At 48.6% G+C, this 18,308-nt stretch overlaps 1 protein-coding gene across 1 annotated transcript in view; it reads left to right on the forward strand.

Moving 5' to 3' along the window:
- The window catches only part of EGFL6 (EGF like domain multiple 6), a 56,235-nt gene that overhangs the window by 23,218 nt on the left and 14,709 nt on the right, over positions 1-18,308 (forward strand). The window contains exons 3-7 of the mRNA XM_042975220.1: positions 5,393-5,485; positions 9,784-9,903; positions 12,810-12,929; positions 15,619-15,753; positions 17,527-17,649. Of these exons, the coding sequence (XP_042831154.1) occupies positions 5,393-5,485; positions 9,784-9,903; positions 12,810-12,929; positions 15,619-15,753; positions 17,527-17,649 (591 nt within the window). The remainder of the gene's footprint in view (positions 1-5,392; positions 5,486-9,783; positions 9,904-12,809; positions 12,930-15,618; positions 15,754-17,526; positions 17,650-18,308) is intronic.

An 18,308-nucleotide genomic window follows, 5' to 3' on the forward strand; every position in this document is an offset into this window, starting at 1 on the left:
CACTTTCTTTTTTTTATAAAATTTTTTTTTATGTTTGTTTATTTTTGAGAGAGAGCATGCGCAGGGGGAGGGGCGGAGAGCGGGACACAGAATCCAAAGCGGGCTCCAGGCCCCGAGCTGTCAGCACAGAGCCCGACGCGGGGCTCGGAGCCACGAACCGCGAGATCATGACCTGAGCCAAAGTCGGACGCTCAACCGACTGAGCCACCCAGACGCCCCTCTTTGTTTTGTATGACTGTCTATGAGAACCCACAGTCACAGTGAAGAAGAATCCGATCCACATTCCTCCTAGCTGACTGTCTGACCGGGAGTACATTCCTTCAGGGCAGGAATCTGGTCTCATGGTCCCCATGTCCCTAGCAGGTGGCTATACCTGAACCCAAAGCCCTTAATCTCTTCAATAGGATAAACACACAACTGGATTATAAACAGTAAGGCGCAAAACTGTTAGCTTTTTTTAACAGTACTACCTTCTTTCTGTCTCTGCCCTAAACTCTTCCTCTCTAGCTGGTTAAGAAATAGCCAGATAGGGGCGCCTGGGTGGCGCAGTCGGTTAAGCATCCGACTTCAGCCAGGTCATGATCTCACGGTCTGTGAGTTCAAGCCCCACGTCAGGCTCTGGGCTGATGGCTCAGAGCCTGGAGCCTGTTTCCGATTCTGTGTCTCCCTCTCTCTCTCTGTCCCTCCCCCGTTCATGCTCTGTCTCTCTCTGTCCCAAAAATAAATAAACGTTGAAAAAAAAAAAAAATTAAAAAAAAAAAAAAAAAAAAAAAAAAAAGAAATAGCCAGATAGACCACAGGTGAAGACAGAACTTGATAATAACTGAGATCTATAAAACCCTGGAAGGCACTGATAATGCTCCTACCCGCTCATTATTATGCAACATCTCTCACCATCAGCCTCCTTGTGCCAAGATGATAAGAGTATAAAGATACCAGAAAAATAGTTGAGGTCGTTCTTGCCCACCTCGGTAAAGTTAGAACATTCTCCTGGGGCTTTGTCAATTAAAAAAAAAAAAGAGGGTGGGGCCTCACACTGACGGGATTTATAGTGTCCCGATCAAGGACATTGTCCTGAGAACTCAGAATGCTGTCTGTGACCTTGGGCAAGGTGGGTAAGCTGGCTGAGCGGCTGAGGCTCTCCTTCCTCCATGTGGAGAGATTAAGCCCTGCTTCAGAGGACGAGGAGAGTAAGCGTTGAAGGATATGCTCGTTCCCTGGCACGCGTAGAAAATACCTCATAAATCACCCTTGATTCGGAAAGGACCAGTAACTCTCCTGTCCCCGAAAGCACCAGGTGATGCAGGAATGAAACGTTGCTGTATTCTTTTTCGAGACACAGCACATTTTTATTTGAAGCCAGTCAGGTGGAAAGGGGCAAAAACCACGTGGAGGGCATGCTTTGGAATCTCTCACAGTTGCACAAACCCCAGCACCTACTGCCATAAAACTGACACGTCTCTGGTGAATAAATGAGGGCGGTAGGGTCTGTTCTATACCTAAATCAGAGCAGTTTGGCCGTGGCGCAGCCAGCTGGTCACGTTCTCGATGTTTTTGTGGACAATGTACTACCATAGGCAGGAGAGGCTTTAAAGCAAGATGTTAGAAGAGCACGTGCACAGGGTCCGAGCGAAATGCTCACTGTGCGTGTCTGGCAAGCCGGGGGGACCATCGCCCCACCCCCTACCCCCGCTGCCCGAGCCCAAGGTTCAGGTATTGCATTGCGATGATTTCTGTATCTGAAATCCGTGTTGTATCACGTCCAATTTGCATGGTCCTTCTTGACGGTAAAGGCATCTCCTTGAAGCACCAAATAGCAGCGTGATTAGCCCCCGACTGCCAGACCTCTGATTCCCAAGCCAGAGTGTGGGCTGAATGGTAATGAGGCGAGAACGCACGTCCCGAACAAGCCGAATCACACCCCAGACCTGGGAGGTCACTTCCATCTGTCTGTTCCTTCCTCCAGAGGCCCTGAGTCCACGCTGGCACTTTCTAGCTCTTGGCGGGATGGCTCAGCTCGACATCGTTACCCTTCAAATGTACGGCACTTAGCGCGATGAGATACGGAGCTGAGAGCTGTCCGTGAACGCATTCCCACCGAGAATCTGGAGGAATCTAGGGAGGATGAACAAGAACTTTAGCTGGAGGACACTTAAACCTCAGGCCATCGTAGACATAAACCAAACTTCCCCGTGCTGGACCCTGGCTGTTCGAATCACAGATCCGAAGTGACTGTAAATGGAAAACATCTTGCTGGAGCTTTGACCTCAGAGCAGCGGGGATATTATTCACCATTTCTCTCATGTTCTATTTGGCACTGGGCCTGGCTTTCCTCTCTGGCCCACATTGAAAATAACTTTCGAGGGAGCCATCAGAGGTATTCAAGGCTCAAAAAAGTAACATTTCTTTTCCTAACATCTGAACTTAAGGCTGCCTCTCCAAGAACACATCCATGACAAAATAGACGCTGGAAAGCAGAATTCTCTTTTGTCTCCAGAAGTGAAAGCAATTTGCCGGGAAGCATTTTTTCCTGACCTTCTCACTTGTGATTTGTTCAGAGCCATAAAAGGTTGCCCTGGTCAGAGTTCTGCACCTTTTATTTTACTTACGACTCAGAACTGTTTGCGTGTCTGACACGTTCACGACACCGCTAAGCACAGCGGGAGGAACAACGATGAATGTTTAAGTCTGTGTTCTGAAGGCACTGGGATCAGATAGCAGATGCAAGTCAAGGATAGAAAGCAAATATATGTCTAATTATTTAATAAGATGGTACCTGATCAGCTTCATGGGAGAGGCCCGCCAGAGGTCTGTGGAATTCTCAAGTTCACACATGGCCAGAGAAACCCCGGAAGGCTTCTGGAAGCAGAGGTCATGCAAAGTAGTCTTTGAAGGATCAGGAGGATATTAACCATTGGAGGGTGAAAAAGGGGTGCCCGTGGGTGAGAAGAGGCTGAAAGGGTAGATTTATTATTTTTAAAAATATTTTAATGTTTTTATTCTTGAGAGAGAGAGAGAGAGAGAGCATGAACGGGGCAGGGGCAGAGCAAGAGGGGGACACAGAATCCAAAGCAGGCTCCGTTCTCTGAGCTGTCAGCACAGAGCCCAACGTGGGGCTCGAACTCACAAGCTGTGAGACCGTGACCTGAGCCGAAGTCAGACCCTCAACCGACTGAGCCACCCAGGCGCCCCACATTTATTAATTTTTAAACGTTTATTTATTTATTTTGAGAACAAGAGAGATTGCGAGCCCGTGTGCACTAGCAAGGGAGGGGCGGAGAGAAAGAATCCTGAGCAGGCTTTGCACTGTCAGCACAGAGCCCGACACGGGATTCAAACTCATGAACCGCAAGATCATGACCTGGGCCGAAATCAGAGAGTCACTTAACTGACTCAGCCACCCAGGCGCCCCAGAAAAGGGTAGATTTAGAGAAGAGTAGGCAATCTAGTTTGACCACAGGGTTGCGTATGTCCAGGGAACAGAGTAGGCCAAGGGAATGAACAAAGATGAAGCCAGGCCATGGTGATGGTACTTATACTGTATTCTAGAGGCAGTTCATAATATTTGGTGACTTCTGCACAAGGCCTGGCATGATCAGAGCTGTGCTCCTGGAATATCGGCTTAATGTCGTATCTGACATCAGATTTCCTAAGAGCAGAGCCTGTAAGGGGGCTTCCTGGACAAACAATCTGTTGAGAGGTGCTCTCCGGAGAGATCTGTAAGGGAGCCGGGAAGCAGGGGAAGAAGCCAGGCAAAGATGTGGTTTCGAGAGAAGTCTGCCTTCGGCTTGATTCCCCGGGCACCTCGAGTTTTAACCCCACCACCGAGTTTGTCCTGCCCCCAAAGCAGGGGCTAAGCTGTGAGACCCCGTGCCAGTCAAGCACTTGGTCACAGGGCTGTGGCAGGGAGAAGCGGGAGACAGACGGGTGCAGGGTAATGTCCCAGACATCTGTGGGCAGCGTGGTTCCCTTTAGGTAGATAAAGACCTGTTCGGGGAATGACTTGGTGGAAAAGGAGGGATAGGATGTTGCAACGGATTGGTTTGGGGACAAGAGATAATAGCGATGACTGGCATTTTGAGTCCGGGTAACTGGGAGATAAATGTGGACATTAACAAAGAATAGGGTCTGTGGTGGAGGGGGAGGAGGCTGGGGTCTTTGGGAACAGGCGTGCTTAGAGGTAGACCTACCGGAGCCGGGAAATCAACGAGAGGGGAGGTAGGTGGCCTTCCTGGGCAATGGCTGAGTCAGCCGTTCAGGGCCTGGCTGCTTCCTGGGCTCCTACTAGATCCAGAAGCTGCTAAGGGCTCTCTACTCCTTACCTACCTCCTTTCTCGTTCATTATTCCTTTGGCCTCTTCCTCTCTTTGGGTTTTTTCATTTTCCTTTCTTTCTGATCTACTTCGTCTCCCTGTCTCCTTCCTGTGAGCCGGACTCAAACTTCCCACCGTCGTTGACTCTTTTTGCTTGCCCCCAACCCAGACAGACGCTCTAGCCTCGCTCTTTCTCCTGCCACTTCTTTCATCAAACAGATGTTTAGCGAGGGCCTCATTTGTGTCAGGCGTCTGGGTGCAAACATCAAAACAAAACAAAACAAGATAATGAAACAGAAAAAGCATATCCTGCCTCACGCCATCATCACCATCACCATCCTTAGGCTGATCCTTTTGACTGATAATGTACAGCTTTCAAAATAGAGTGTGCTGGGTGGCTCAGTCGGTCGAGCGTCCGACTGTGGCTCAGGTCATGGTCTCGCGGCTCGTGACTTCGAGCCCTGTGTCGGGCTCTGTGCTGATGGCTCAGAGCCCGGAGCCTGCTTCGCATTCTGTCTGTGTCTCTCTCTGCCCCTCTCCCACTTGCACGCACGTGCACACTGTCTCTCTCTCTCTCAAAATATAAATAAACATTATAAAGAAATTAGGGTTTGCTAATTCCAAAGACAAACAGGAGAAACAATATGCAAGAGAAAAGCGAGGTGAGTGACAGAAAGGAGGAGGACCTTGACCTAGAATTACTCTGGACTCTCTTCCAGCTCCCACGTTATACTTCTTTTATTAAATGTTTTTGTGTTTAGATGCAAACCTATCTGGCCGTGGTCTGGGAGGCTTTGTTGATCTTGGAATGCCACTTGGAGGCCTGGCGGGGCTAAGCAAAGTGAGGATAAACTTGGAAAAGCTTGCATTCGTGGGGGTGCGGGACGGGGCGAGTGCTCTCGTTCGCAGGCAGAGGGCTCCCCAGCATCCCGAAGGGGAAAACAGACCCGAGAGGGAGCAGCACATCATCCTCTCTACGGCCCCCCGGATTTCTGTGCCGTACAGAAGGCTGCTGAGTGTCACACATGTGCATTTCTCTGTGCAATCTCCTCCTGCTCAAAACGCCTTTCCTTTCCACAGCTTTGTGTGAACCCGGATGCAAGTTCGGGGAGTGCGTGGGACCGAACAAATGTAGATGCTTCCCGGGATACACCGGAAGGACGTGCAGTCAAGGTGGGTACCACAAGCCAGGGTCCCAGTACCAACCTTTCCCCGGGGCTTTCAGAAGCAATGCAATCATTGGGGGGGGCTCTGTGATACAGGACAGCGCCCGGGATTTTGTAGACTTAACCCGAGTCTTAGAATGAAAAGGGTTTCAGGACTAAACTTTTCAATCCATCTCTTCTAGAAAAATGTAAAAGTCTTTCTGATCTTTTTGTTAAGATGCCAGACAAAAGGCCTTTTTTTTTTTTTTTTTTTTGGCCTTTTTTGGCCTCTAGAATATTTTTTTTTCTAAACAATTTTTCTTTTCTGAAACAGTTTTCATTGTGGGGCACCTGGGTGGCTCAGTCGGTTGAGCGTCCGACTTCGGTTCAGGTGATGATCTCGTGATCTGTAAGTTCGAGCCCTGCGTCAGGCTCTGTGCTGACAGCTCAGAGCCTGGAGCCTGCTTCAGGTTCTGTGTGTGTCTCTCTCTCTACCCCTCCCCTGCTCATGCTCTGTCTCTCTCTCTCTCTCTCTCTCTCTCTCTCGAAAATAAACGTTTAAAACAATGGTTAGAAAAATAAATGAAATAAATACATAAAACAATTTTCATTGTGTTTTTATGCTACCAAATGCATATTTTTATTGGAAAAAAAAAAAGCAAAACAACCCAACGATGCAAAAGGATATAAATGAAAAAGTGGGAGTGGGGCGCCTCGGTGGCTCAGTCCCTTGGGCATTGGACTTCGACTCAGGTCGTTCTCTTGCAGCTTGTGAGTTCTAGCCCCACATCGTGAGCCCTCTCTCACTGCCTCTGTCTCCCTCTCTCACTGCCCCTCCCCTGTGCACACTCCCCTCTCGCTCTCTCAAAAATTAAAATTAAAAACACATTTTTTAAGTGGGAGTGCCCATCCCCCATCCCTCCTCTAACCAGCATTAACAGTTTGTCCTCGATGCCACAGCACTGCCGAACCGAGCACCTGTGATCTGTTTCTGTGATGGTGCAGACAGGGATGTTTCTCGTGGGCCGGTTTGCGTGTTAGTGCATACAGAGCTAGCTCGTGCTTTTTAAGGCTGTATCCTAGGCCCCGATGCGAATGCTTTTATCATTTGTGTAAAAAAGATTTTATTTACCTGCTCTCATTTACCTTGTCTCCGATTCCTCACCATTACAAGCGATACTAAATCGGATGTCAGTCTCTGCATATCCTTGTACCCTTGAGTATTTTTATAGGAAAAATGTCTGAAAATAGAATTGTCGGGGTGAATGACGTGCACATTTTTTTAACTTTACGTATTTTGAGAGACGCAGAGAGCGCGCGGGAGGGGAAGAGACAGAATCCCAAGCAGGCCCTGCGCTGTCAACACAGAACCCAACGTGGGGCTCGAACTCACAAACCGCGAGCTCATGACCTGACCCAAAATCAAGAGTCAGATGCTTAACTAACTGAGCCACCGAGGTGTCCCGACATGCATATCTTTAATTATAATTAGCGTATTCAAAAAGATACTTTGTGACTTGTCATAAGCTATTTGAGGATATTAAAGAGTATTTATAATAATGAGAACAGTGGTTCTCAATTTGGGCAATCTTGTTCCCCAGAAAGAGTTGCCAGATAAAATAGAGATCTCAAGTTAGATTTAAATTTCAGATAAACAACAGATAATATTGTAGTGTATGAACGTTTTAAATACTGCACAAGACATAGGTATACTAAAAAAGTATTAGTCAGGGTGCCTGGGTGGCTCAGTCAGTTAAATGTCCGACTTTGGCTCAAGTCATGATCTCAACGTTCATGAATTCGAGCCCTGCATCGGGCTCTGTGCTGATGGCTCAGAGCCCGGAGCCTGCTTTGGATCCTGTGTCTCCCTCTCTCTCTGCCTCTCCCCCTTCACGCTCTGTCTTTCTCTCTCTCTCCCAAAAATAAATAAACATTAACAATATTTCAAAAAATAAAAATAAAATTAAAAAGTATTAGTCAGTTATCTAAAATTCAAACTTAGGGCGCCTGGGTGGCTCAGCCATTGAGCATCTGACTTTGGCTCAGGTCATGATCTCATGATTTGTGAGTTCGAGTCCCTCATCTGGTGAGCTCGAGCCCCACTTTGGGTGAGCCCTGCTTCTCTCTCTCTCTCTCAAAATAAAATAAAATAAAATAAAATAAAATAAATAAAATAAAATAATAAAAAAAATAAAATTCAACTTTAACTGAGCATCCCATATTTTTACTTGCTAAATCTGGGAAGCTCCCCCTCGAGGACATCTGGCAGTGTCTGAAGGCATTTTGGGGGGGGGCGGTGCTACTGGCATCCGGTGGGTAGAGACCAGCAATGCTACCGATCATGTTCCAGTGCACAGGGCAGACCCCACACGAAGAATGCTCTGACCCAAGTGTCGACAGTGCTGCGGCTGAGAGACCCTGGCCTGAAGAAAGTGTCCCCAGCCCTATGAGCAGTTGAGCAAAGAGCCGCAGATCACGTTGAGCTGTCCTTCAGGCCGCCGGGGTTCCAGATGGACAGGTGGGATCCCAGAGAAGGGCAGGCACACTCCACTCCGCCATCCCCAGGCCTTGCTGCTAAGCCCAGAGATTAGCTACGTAGGCCGAGGGGACTGCCGGGCCTGCGGCCTCTGCGGGGACCTCTGAGCCTCTTCCATCCCACCACCAGCACAGAGGCCGGTGCCCTACGGTGCTTACCCCCCATGTCCACCTGCTGGAGAGACGTGCCTCACAGATCGTGCTCTTCTAAGTCGTCATGCAGCAGTGTCCCTCACCGGAGGGGCTCGCGCCAGAAAACCTGTTTCTCCCTCGTGTCTTGGATTCTGTATCGAAATGGCTCCGCCAGAGATTTGGAACAGAGAAGAGATCTTTCATGCTGGTTTTCGATTCCCAGTAAAATATCAGTGTCGAGGGAGTGGTCTAGTCGGCTCAGGTCTGGAACTGTCTGTCTCCCCCCCACAGCCTTTCTGCCCCCCAGGGTGGCCTGATCAAAGCCCGGATGTATCCATTAATGGTGACAGGCCTCAGCCCTCCGCTATGCCGCCTTTCCCCCAAATGCTTCTTCCAAGCGACGCGTGAGTTACCTCTGAGTTAAGGCCAAGTGATGGGGCGTTTCTGGGTTTCCCATTATGTCTCATCAGCTTTCTCCAGTTCCCACTTCTTTATTTTCAAGGATACGCTTTGCCTGTTGCCCTGCTGAATTTTGGTGTTACGTACAACTTGGTTCTTTTCTCCTTTCTGTGTCTTCCTTCAAGGAGTTAAGCTATGAGGGACCCACGTGACCACATTTCCAAAGATAAGCTCCTCTCCTCGTGATCGTTTTATTTCCCTCCTGTATCGTTTTTATTTTATTTGTTTATGTTTTAGTTTTTAAAAAATTTTTTTAATGTTTTATTTCTTTTTGAGAGAGCGAGAGAGAATGAGTGGGGGAGGGGCAGAGAGGGAGACAGAATCCAAAGCAGGCTCCGGGCCCTGAGCCATCAGCACAGAGCCCGACGCGGGGCTCGAACTCACGAACCGTGAGATCATGACCAGAGTTGAAGTCGGATGCTTTACCGACTGAGCCACCCAGGTGCCCCTAAAGATTTTATTTTTAAGTAATCTCTACACCCATTGTAGGGATCGAATGCACACCCCAAGGTCAAGAGTCGCTGGCTCTAATGACAGAAACAGCCAGGCGCCCCTTGCCTGATTTTTAATGTACTCGTTTGTCTCATAGCTTCTTCCGCTCGCTCTCACGTCTGTGAGCTTCATCCATTGTGTTTATAGCTGTACTCTGTCCAGTCTCATTGCCATATAGTGTTCCTTCTGTTGGGACATGTTTGGATGTCGATGGTTGGGGCGATTAAGAATAGCATTATTGTCGGGGCGCCTGCGTGGCTCAGTTGGTTAAGCGCCCCACTTTGGCTCAGGTCATGCTCTCACCGTTGATGAGTTCAAGCCCCGTATATATCAGCCTCCGTGCTGTCATCATTTTAGCACGTGTTTTCCTGGTGGGCACATATCCATGTTGCCGTTGGGGATCTCCCCAGGGGAGGCACTGCTAGGTCCTCGGGTAAATCTGTATCTAGCTTCGGTAGATTCTGCCCAACAGGCGTCCAAAGTGGTTGTGCGCGTCTGCCTCCCCTCCGATGGTGCGCGATCATCCTGTTCGCTCCGCACGCTCATTCGTCCTTCAGGATGGAGTTTTCATGATGACTGGAGAAGAGGCGACTCACTGCCCCTTTTACCCACCCCCGCCGGTGGGGGCCAGGGAGGCCAACCCAATCCTACATCTTGATGTTGCCCAATCCGGTTAACCTTTCTCCCTTTTCCCCCTGCCCCGTGCAGACGTGAATGAGTGTGGACTAAAACCCCGGCCGTGCCAACACAGATGTGTGAACACACACGGGAGCTACAGGTGCTTTTGCCTGAGCAGCCACGTGCTCATGCCGGATGCCACGTGTGCGAGTAAGTTTCAACAGCCAGGCTGCTCTCCGTCATCCTTTGAGACTAGATTCTTGCCATCTGAGCAGTTGGGGGGTGGGGGGGGGGAAGGTGGTAAAACAAGTAAACGTGAAATTCACCATTTTAACCGTCACCACATCCGCATCACCCCAAAAGGAAACCCTGCGCCTATCAGCAATCACTGCCCACTCCTCCTCCCCCAGCTCCCCCACAGTCCCTAACCTGCTTTCTGTCTCTCTGGATTTGCCTATTCTGGACACTGGCTTTTTAAAGAAAACAGCTAACTGGGAAGAAAAAGAACTTACATATCTCTATATGCAGGGTTGTATGGGGTTTCTTCCTGAAAATGAGCATATTGCCTTGGGAAGGTGATACATTGAAATTCCATCTTGGAACATCTTCTTTCCACCCACTTCCCATCTTCTTCCCACCAACTGCCTTTCTCACGCCCCTTGCCCCATGCCCAAAGATTAGTGACTCTTGTTGGGAATACGTTCCGATTCACATTCCTGAAAAGAAAAGCCCTTCTTTGATAAAGAGAAACCCATGTCCCGTGGGAGGCTGAGAGTATATCTATTCATTTATTCAGAGGGAAGGTTTTTTCGCTTTAATGTTACAACCGACAGGCAAACCCATCCTCCCTGCCTGCCTGCCCTCCTCCCCTCTCCCCCTCCTCCCCTCTCCCCCTCCTCCCTTCTTCCCCTCCTCCCCCCTCCCATCTCTCTTTGCTCTGTCCTGCTGTCCCCAGCAAACCTGGAGCTTAGGTGTTCTGCCAGCTCCCTGTGGTTACAGAGTCTTAGGACTCCCTAGCCCATCCGGGGCTTTGCCACAGTGTCACAGTCCTGGCTAGCGCGTGGCTTGCTGCTCTCCTGACGGGTCCTTGTGCTTTCGGTTCTTGGCAAAGCGCCCAATACCACCAGTCACCTAGATCCTCTGTTGGCAAGCAAGCTTAAGAGATAAAGCAGACATTCAAAGTCTTTTTTTTTTTAAATCCTTAGTATTACAAATTAAACCCACCAAAGACAAGTATGTATGTGTGTGTGTGTATGTGTATATACATATCTCCGTATATATACATATATCTCCATATATATATATCTCCATATATATGTATCCATCCATATATATATATATATATATATATATATATATATATCCATATGATATTATATTTTATATTATATGTAGCTTCATGAATTCTCATAAGGCGAGAATAACCCTGTAACACCTACCAAACAGAACTTTGTCAGAACCTCCCTCCCTACCCCATCATGGGAATTACCATCTAGGCTTTTACAGTGATCACTTAACACTTTTAAATAGATATATACTAATGGATGTTTCTGAAACATTCCATGAAAAGCCTAACCAGTGCCAAGAAAGGTATCTTTTCCCAAACGGAAAGATAGAATTAGGTAAATGTTGAAGACTAATCTTAAGAGGCGACTCAAGAGGAAAAGAGTATAAACTAGAAATGTTACCATTGGTGGGTGTTTGTTACATTACCTTGACCTGTGTATGTATCCTTTACCCTCTTTGTCTATTTCTGTATATGGAAGCTGTTGCCTGTGCCTCCCTGTTTATAGCCCAGAGTGTCCAGGGAGCCCTGGACCTCTTTCCTAATTTTATTTCACCTGGTTCCTGGCAGTCTCTCTTGTCCCTCTGAGTGATGGGCATGTTACGGATGCCCATGGTGGATAAAGGGAGTATATTCACCATACTTGCCTATAGTAGACACGCGTGATCCCTACATAGTAGGCCTGTGCTAGGGAAATGCATTTATGGGAGACAAGTTACGTGTAGCAACAAGTAACCGGAAAATCCACCTAAATTATCTCAGGTACTGAAAAAACGGGAGACCCACAGTTCTAGAACAGCTCGGCAAGGACTTCCATCTCTGCCATCCTCAGGGTATGGATTTTATGCTCATGCTTGTGACCTCATAGTCACAGGATGGCTGCCCCAGCTCCAGGTATCACACACGCGTTTGAGGCGTGCTAGACAAAGGCGAGTGATGTCAATGAGCGAATGACTCTTTCGTCCTTGTCCCTTTTTGTCATGCAGCAGCATGTTTGGGGAAGCCCCACTCCCTCCAGGAGACTTCTCTGTATATCTCTTTGGCCACGGCTGGGTCCTATGGCCACCCTTTGTTGCTGCAGAGGAAGCCGGGGTGAAGACACGTAACTGGCTTTCCAGCCTCTACGACGGTAGTGGCGAGGGGAAAAGGCGTCCAGGATGGCTTTCGGGCAGCCAATCGGTCCTATTTGCCGCATGTTTTAATACAGCCATGTGAACGACTGGTTACTTGCTAACTTAAACAGTGTACAAGGGATAGATTTTTGTTTGCCCTAATTACTCAGACTGATCATCTCCATCGGAGATTGCATTTCAGCGTAGCGACGCCAGCCGGGTGACATAAAGAGTGATTTGAATGTGCAAGAGGAGGGGCGCCTGGGGGGGGCTCAGTCGGTTGAGCGTCCGACTTCAGCTCAGGTCATGATCTCGCGGTTCGTGGGTTCGAGCCCCGCATCAGGCTCTGTGCTGACAGCTCGGAGTCTGGAGCCTGCTTCGGATTCCGTGTCTCCGGCTCTCTCTCTCTCTCTGTCAAAAATAAATAAACATTTTTTTAAAAATGACTTTAGAATGTGCGAGAGGAGAGGAAGATGCAGTCTCTGGTAACTGCCGGGGACGTGCCGACCTAAAGACGATCAAATTCAATACACCGGCCCGCAGAACAGACCGTGGGGGCCACCAAGAGGCCACCCTTGCCCAGATTCCATTTGGGTCTCAGACAGTGATGCTTATCCTATAATACATTGCAGGTGTCCCACCGAATGTCCTAGAATGCAGAGATGGTTCCTCCGTAAGTGCTTTTTATCACCTCGGCTAATCCTTGCCTACGTTTTCAGACTCGAGGACATGTGCCATGACAAGCTGCCAGTACAGCTGCGAAGACACAGAGGAAGGGCCTCGCTGTCTGTGTCCGTCCTCGGGGCTCCGCCTGGCGCCTAATGGAAGAGTTTGTACAGGTAGCCCAGCAGGAGGGCCGGCCTCCACTCCTCCTCCTTTCCCCTTTACTGACCTCCTTCTCTCTCACTCATCACAAGTCTGCTTGTTGACTGGACCGAAAGTTCCTGAAAGTACAGATTTATGCCCATTTCTGAGACCATCAGCCACATATACTCTAGACACCCGTTAGGACGCTGGAAAGCACACTTCTCTATTATTTGGGGGTTGTCTAATGTCATAGTGGAAAAAAGGATACAGGTCATCTTACTTTAGTACATTTACCCTGTATGTTTCACTTCAATCACCATCCCACAGAAACCTGCTACTTACTGCCATTCAGTGGATAAAATCCCAAGGGCCACTGGACTCCCTTTTGGGTTCTAACTAATATTTTCCTACAAAAAAGTGTTTACTGGGGCGCCTGGGTGGCTCAGTCGGTTGAGCGTCCGACTTCGGCTCAGGTCATGATCTCGCGGTCCGTGAGTTCGAGCCCCGCGTCGGGCTCTGTGCTGACAGCACGGAGCCTGAAGCCTGCTTCAGATTCTGTGTCTCCCTCTCTCTCTGCCCCTCCCCTGTTCATGCTCTGTCTCTATCAAAAATAAATAATAAAATGTAAAAAAAAATTGTTTTTAATGTATTTACTTATTTTTTTTTTTAGATCTAAAACTGTTGAGAGTAGTCTATCCCTTGTACACTGTTTAAGTTAGCAAGTAACCAATTTCTCGTGGTCTTTAAAGCTTGCTCTAAATTATGTGAACTAAGTATCCCAAAATCATTTCCGCTTGGAGGGGTGAACAAATTAAATCCATAATATTAGAGGGCGAGAGACAGCCATCATTTATAACTTTGAATTTAGTCAAGTCACTGGATTAGAACTTTGGGCTCTTACTCTCTCTGGTCTTATTTTGTGTCTTAGTCTTGGGTCCCCAAAAGCTGACCCCAAGCAAGTAGCTGATCTGGGAGGTGATCTCAGGGAATGCTGGTTGAGGAGGGGAGAAGGGAAGGGAAGACCCTAGCACAGGGTGAGTTCAATGAGCCGGTTAAACATCTGTGCCCTTCCAGGAGGCTGGGAGAGCTGCCTCCGCATTTTCCTTCCTTCCAGAGCAAGTTGGGGGGGGGCGGATTTATGCGTCAAGTTTATTGATGGGGGAGTGGCTCCAGAACACTGACTGGAGGACATGCCCAGCCCAGCCCAGCCCGGATAAGGGTCATTGCAGAACGTCCCAGGTACGGCCTTAGGCAGGTAGCTGAGTGCCGAGGGGCGATGGGTGGGGCACCCACAGGGCACCCTCAGTGACTGATGCAACACTTTCTGCCTTAGCTCCCTTGTGGATTTGTATTCTGTTCAATAACCAAACTGTATATCCTCCTGGATCTGTACTTACATTGCACTAAAGATACACGGTATTTAGAGCAAGTGAGCACATAGCATTAATAAGGGATCTCAAACCAAATCAGAATATTGAAAGAGTTCTTAATGTTTTTTTTTATTTAAATTTTTTTTTACATTTATTTATTTTTGAGAGACACAGAGAGACCGTGAGCAGGGAAGGGGCAGAGAGAGAGGGAGACACAGAATCCGAAGCAGGCTCCAGGCTCTGAGCCATCAGCACAGAGCCCCACGCGGGGCCCAAACCCACCAACCGTGAGATCGTGACCTGAGCCGAAGTCGGAAACTTAACTGACTGAGCCACCCAGGCGCCCCTTTGTTTTATTTAAATAAGCATATTCTTACTTGCTGACTGCAGTAGAAATACTTTTCAGTCAAGGTGTTGGACGTTTATTCTAAATGTACCTAACTTGATAAGCTGCATTTAGAAAGTTCCGCCAAACAGGCTACCTAAAGCAGTTACATCTTTTTTTTAAAATCCCCGTAAAATTACAATCTTGGCTCTGTTCTTTGAGAGTAATCCGATTTAGTTACATTCACCGGGTTTAACGTTCTTTGGTGAACTAAGATGTATATGACAAGGCTAATTCTTGACCAAACTGAAGGCAACTTTCACCACCTCTGATTTGTCGGGTGCCTTTTTTATTGAAGGGAAAGCTGATCTGCACAAAAGTGGTCACTGAGAAAGGAGTTTTGATCAGTCCGACACTTCTTTAGTATTTTAAGAACGCACCGCAGGTCCAAATGAACAACATACACCATCTGCTCGATCTGATAGTGAACGCAAAGCCGGAGTCTGGCTATTTTGCTCAGCGTTGCCGCCGGCCCCTCGGTGACCTGACTCACAAGGAAAGGAGGGAGCCCTGTTGTCTGCTGAAGTTGCGTCATCACACAATTTCTGTTTAGGTGCAGTTTCAGGAAACCACATCTTGGGCACTTGGCTGGCTCCGTCGGTTAAGCGTCCCGCTTCGGCTCAGGTCATGACCTCGCTACACGGTCTATATACCTGGAAAGGTAGTAATTCAGCCCCCGAGCCTGTAGTGTATATGTCCCCAGGGCCAGGCATCTCCCAGCCCCAGAAGAGCCTGGGCCTACCAGGACAGATGCGAATATAAGTCTAAGACGGGATGCACCACGTGATGGAAACACATAAGAGGAAGAGCCGTGAGTGTGCTGAGAACACCTCCCGAGGGTATGATGCTGGCAGAATAATCAGAGAGACTGCCGTGCGTGTGGGCTCACGTGCGTGCGTGCGGGTGTGATTTGGAGGGAAAGTGCCGTTCTGGCTTTCGCCGACACCTTCTGGTTCTGCGTCCTAGATATCGACGAATGTGCCTCTGGGAAAGCTGTCTGCCCTTACAATCGAAGATGCGTGAACACATTTGGAAGCTACTACTGCAAATGTCACGTTGGTTTTGAACTGAAATATGTCCGTGGCCGCTATGACTGTGTAGGTAAGAGCGGGTCGCACCGTTTCCCTTTTTGTTCTCCCCGCCCAAACCTATAGCTGTCGTCTACGGATATTTTGAGGTCGATTCCGTCTATTAGTTGAACAGTCTGTTGTACTGACCAGTTTAACAATACAGAAGAAGTCACATTCTTTTGTTTCTGGCTTTTAGGAAAAGTCTGATGAGATGAATTAGAAGAAGCCAGGTCAGTCAAGGTCAAAAGTAAGGGACCTCAGCGGGTATCGTTTGTTCTGGGGGCAAATATCTTAAGATGGTTTTTGTGCGTTTTTTAAAAATTTGGCTGGTTTTCTTTCTAATTTTTGACTTTCCAGCTACATACCTAAAAATGGAAACAATATAGCACAAAAGGAAGCCTAAAAAGGCCTGTTTGAGCTTGATCTCCGTGATCTGTTCATAACAGTTCCCTCTGGGGGTGGCATTAGACAAAGGTGCAAAGAAGATGAAGGCCCCTTTCATGGTTCAGGCTCCAAATGGCCTAAGATGTTCCCTTTCCAGGTCACCGAAGCCACTCTCTGATAAGATTCTGGTCTCAGTTGGCTATTGGCCTGATCTGTGTGAAAGAAGATATTTGGGCCCTTAGTGAAGGGATTCCGAGTCCGAACGAGCAAGTAAAGTACGGTGTTTGGGGACCTTGGGTGCATCCGCACTGCCCTTGATGTAATGGGGGACGGGGCCCGCCCTTTGGTGAAGGGAGATCCGGGCTCCCTGTAGATGCCTATTCGTGTAACACGTGGAGCCGACGTGTGCACGACAGGAAAGCTCACAGTTGGGGGAAAGGGGGATTTCTTTCAACCCCACATGCAGAGCTTCCCAGGTTGTGTCCTGTGTGACCGCACCGTGGCCACCGTTGGTTCCAGCATTTTGAACCGTCTTAGGAAGACTCCCCAGCTCTTTACTCAGATCTTTTCAAACACAAAGGCCATTCTTCACCGGCTCGTCACAGCCATGTTGCTCGTGGGCTTGGACCCCATGTCCCGCCGCAGACCCATCCAGCTGTGTAACCCAGTGGTGTTGTGTCCCTGAGAAGTAGCCCGTTCCTGGATCCCTAGCCGGTTCCACTGGACAGGGTGGGAATTCCCATGGAGAGCTTCCAGAAGAAACCCATCTTGTGATTTTAAGGGATTAAGATTGGCATCTGGGCTCCTTTGGTGACTGACTTAAAAACAATGGGCTATTTTGTGTGCATAGGTCTCCCAAAGGGCGGATAGCAAGTCAGATGCAGAAGAGAGCTAATGAACTTCTCACTTGGGTGGGATTCGGCCAACTTTCCTGGTCTCGGTCCAGCAGACGAGCTCCGACCAGCCCAGCCCTGCTCCTGGCAGCCTTGGAACAAAATGCCTAGGAGTGTAGATGATGTCAGTGGTTCATAACCCCCCTTCTCCTTTGTTGGTTAGGAGTTCCGAGCCCTTCCACATGTAGAATTTATTTTTTGATGCCGTTATTTAGTTTGGAATTAGACAGATGAAAACGTGCAGAAAAAGACGTAAACATCTTCCAGCTTTCAGTAGCTGTGATAAGCAGTCGAGGTTGCTGGGGGTGCGGGGGGCTGCGGGGGGCCCCCCAGTTCCCTGCGTACCGGCGTCGGGCAGAAGCCAGGCATTGGGAGATTTGACGGCGTCCCGGTTCTCAGGCCCCACGTGGTTTGTTGGCAGGTGTTGAGGGGTCGGCCCTGGAGTTGGTCAAGTGTAAGGGATAGTCGGGCTTTTAGCAAAGCCCGGCAGCCGCAGAGTTGTTCACGGGAACGTTCACATTTTTTAGATATAAACGAATGTGCTGGGAATACCAATCCGTGCAGCCTCTATGCCAACTGCCTCAATACCCAAGGATCCTTCAAGTGTAAATGCAAGCAGGGATACAGAGGCAATGGCCTTCAGTGTTCCGGTAAGTAGGATTTGCTCGTGGCGTCTTAGCTATTCTCGGCAAAGCATTCTCTCCTTCTCTTTTGTCTCCCTTCGTCTCTGTCTCTCTCTCTCTCTCTCTCTCTCTCTCTCTGCACGTATGGTAACGTGTGCATGCAATATTTGGAAACTCTAACTCAGCCTTGACTTCTCTGCTAACTGGACCACATCTTCACTACTCACTGAAGTCGTAGCCACTAAAGCTTACAGAGCAGCAAAGGTCCTGGATTTCTGTCTGGTCACAAGGCACTCTGAACGACCGAAAAGAAGATTTAAGGACAAATGGCGCTGGGCCCATGTTATCTGCCGAGAGAGGGCAGGTTATGGCACGGTAGCAAGCAATCCTCACACGTCAGGGGCTTAGAACCACAAGCTTGTTGACCACAGGAATCAGAACTTCTTCCAGAATACACCACCAAAAGCAAGTCGGACAAAGCTGACGGCACGTTATCGGTCATCCTCAAACCTAGATTCACACGTTTGGCAACGAGTCCCATTGTTCTTGCTGGTGAATTCCTTACTGCGTAGGTGGTAACATCTCCAATTGACAAACCACACGTAGAACCGTGAAATGTGACACTCACCGCTCTCGGCGGTGTATTCTCTCCGACGTTTCCTCTCCATGTGGTCCCTCAGGGAGCC

The sequence above is a fragment of the Panthera tigris genome, chromosome X (genome assembly GCF_018350195.1).
Source record: "Panthera tigris isolate Pti1 chromosome X, P.tigris_Pti1_mat1.1, whole genome shotgun sequence".
In the NCBI taxonomy this organism is placed as follows: Eukaryota; Metazoa; Chordata; class Mammalia; order Carnivora; family Felidae; genus Panthera; species Panthera tigris.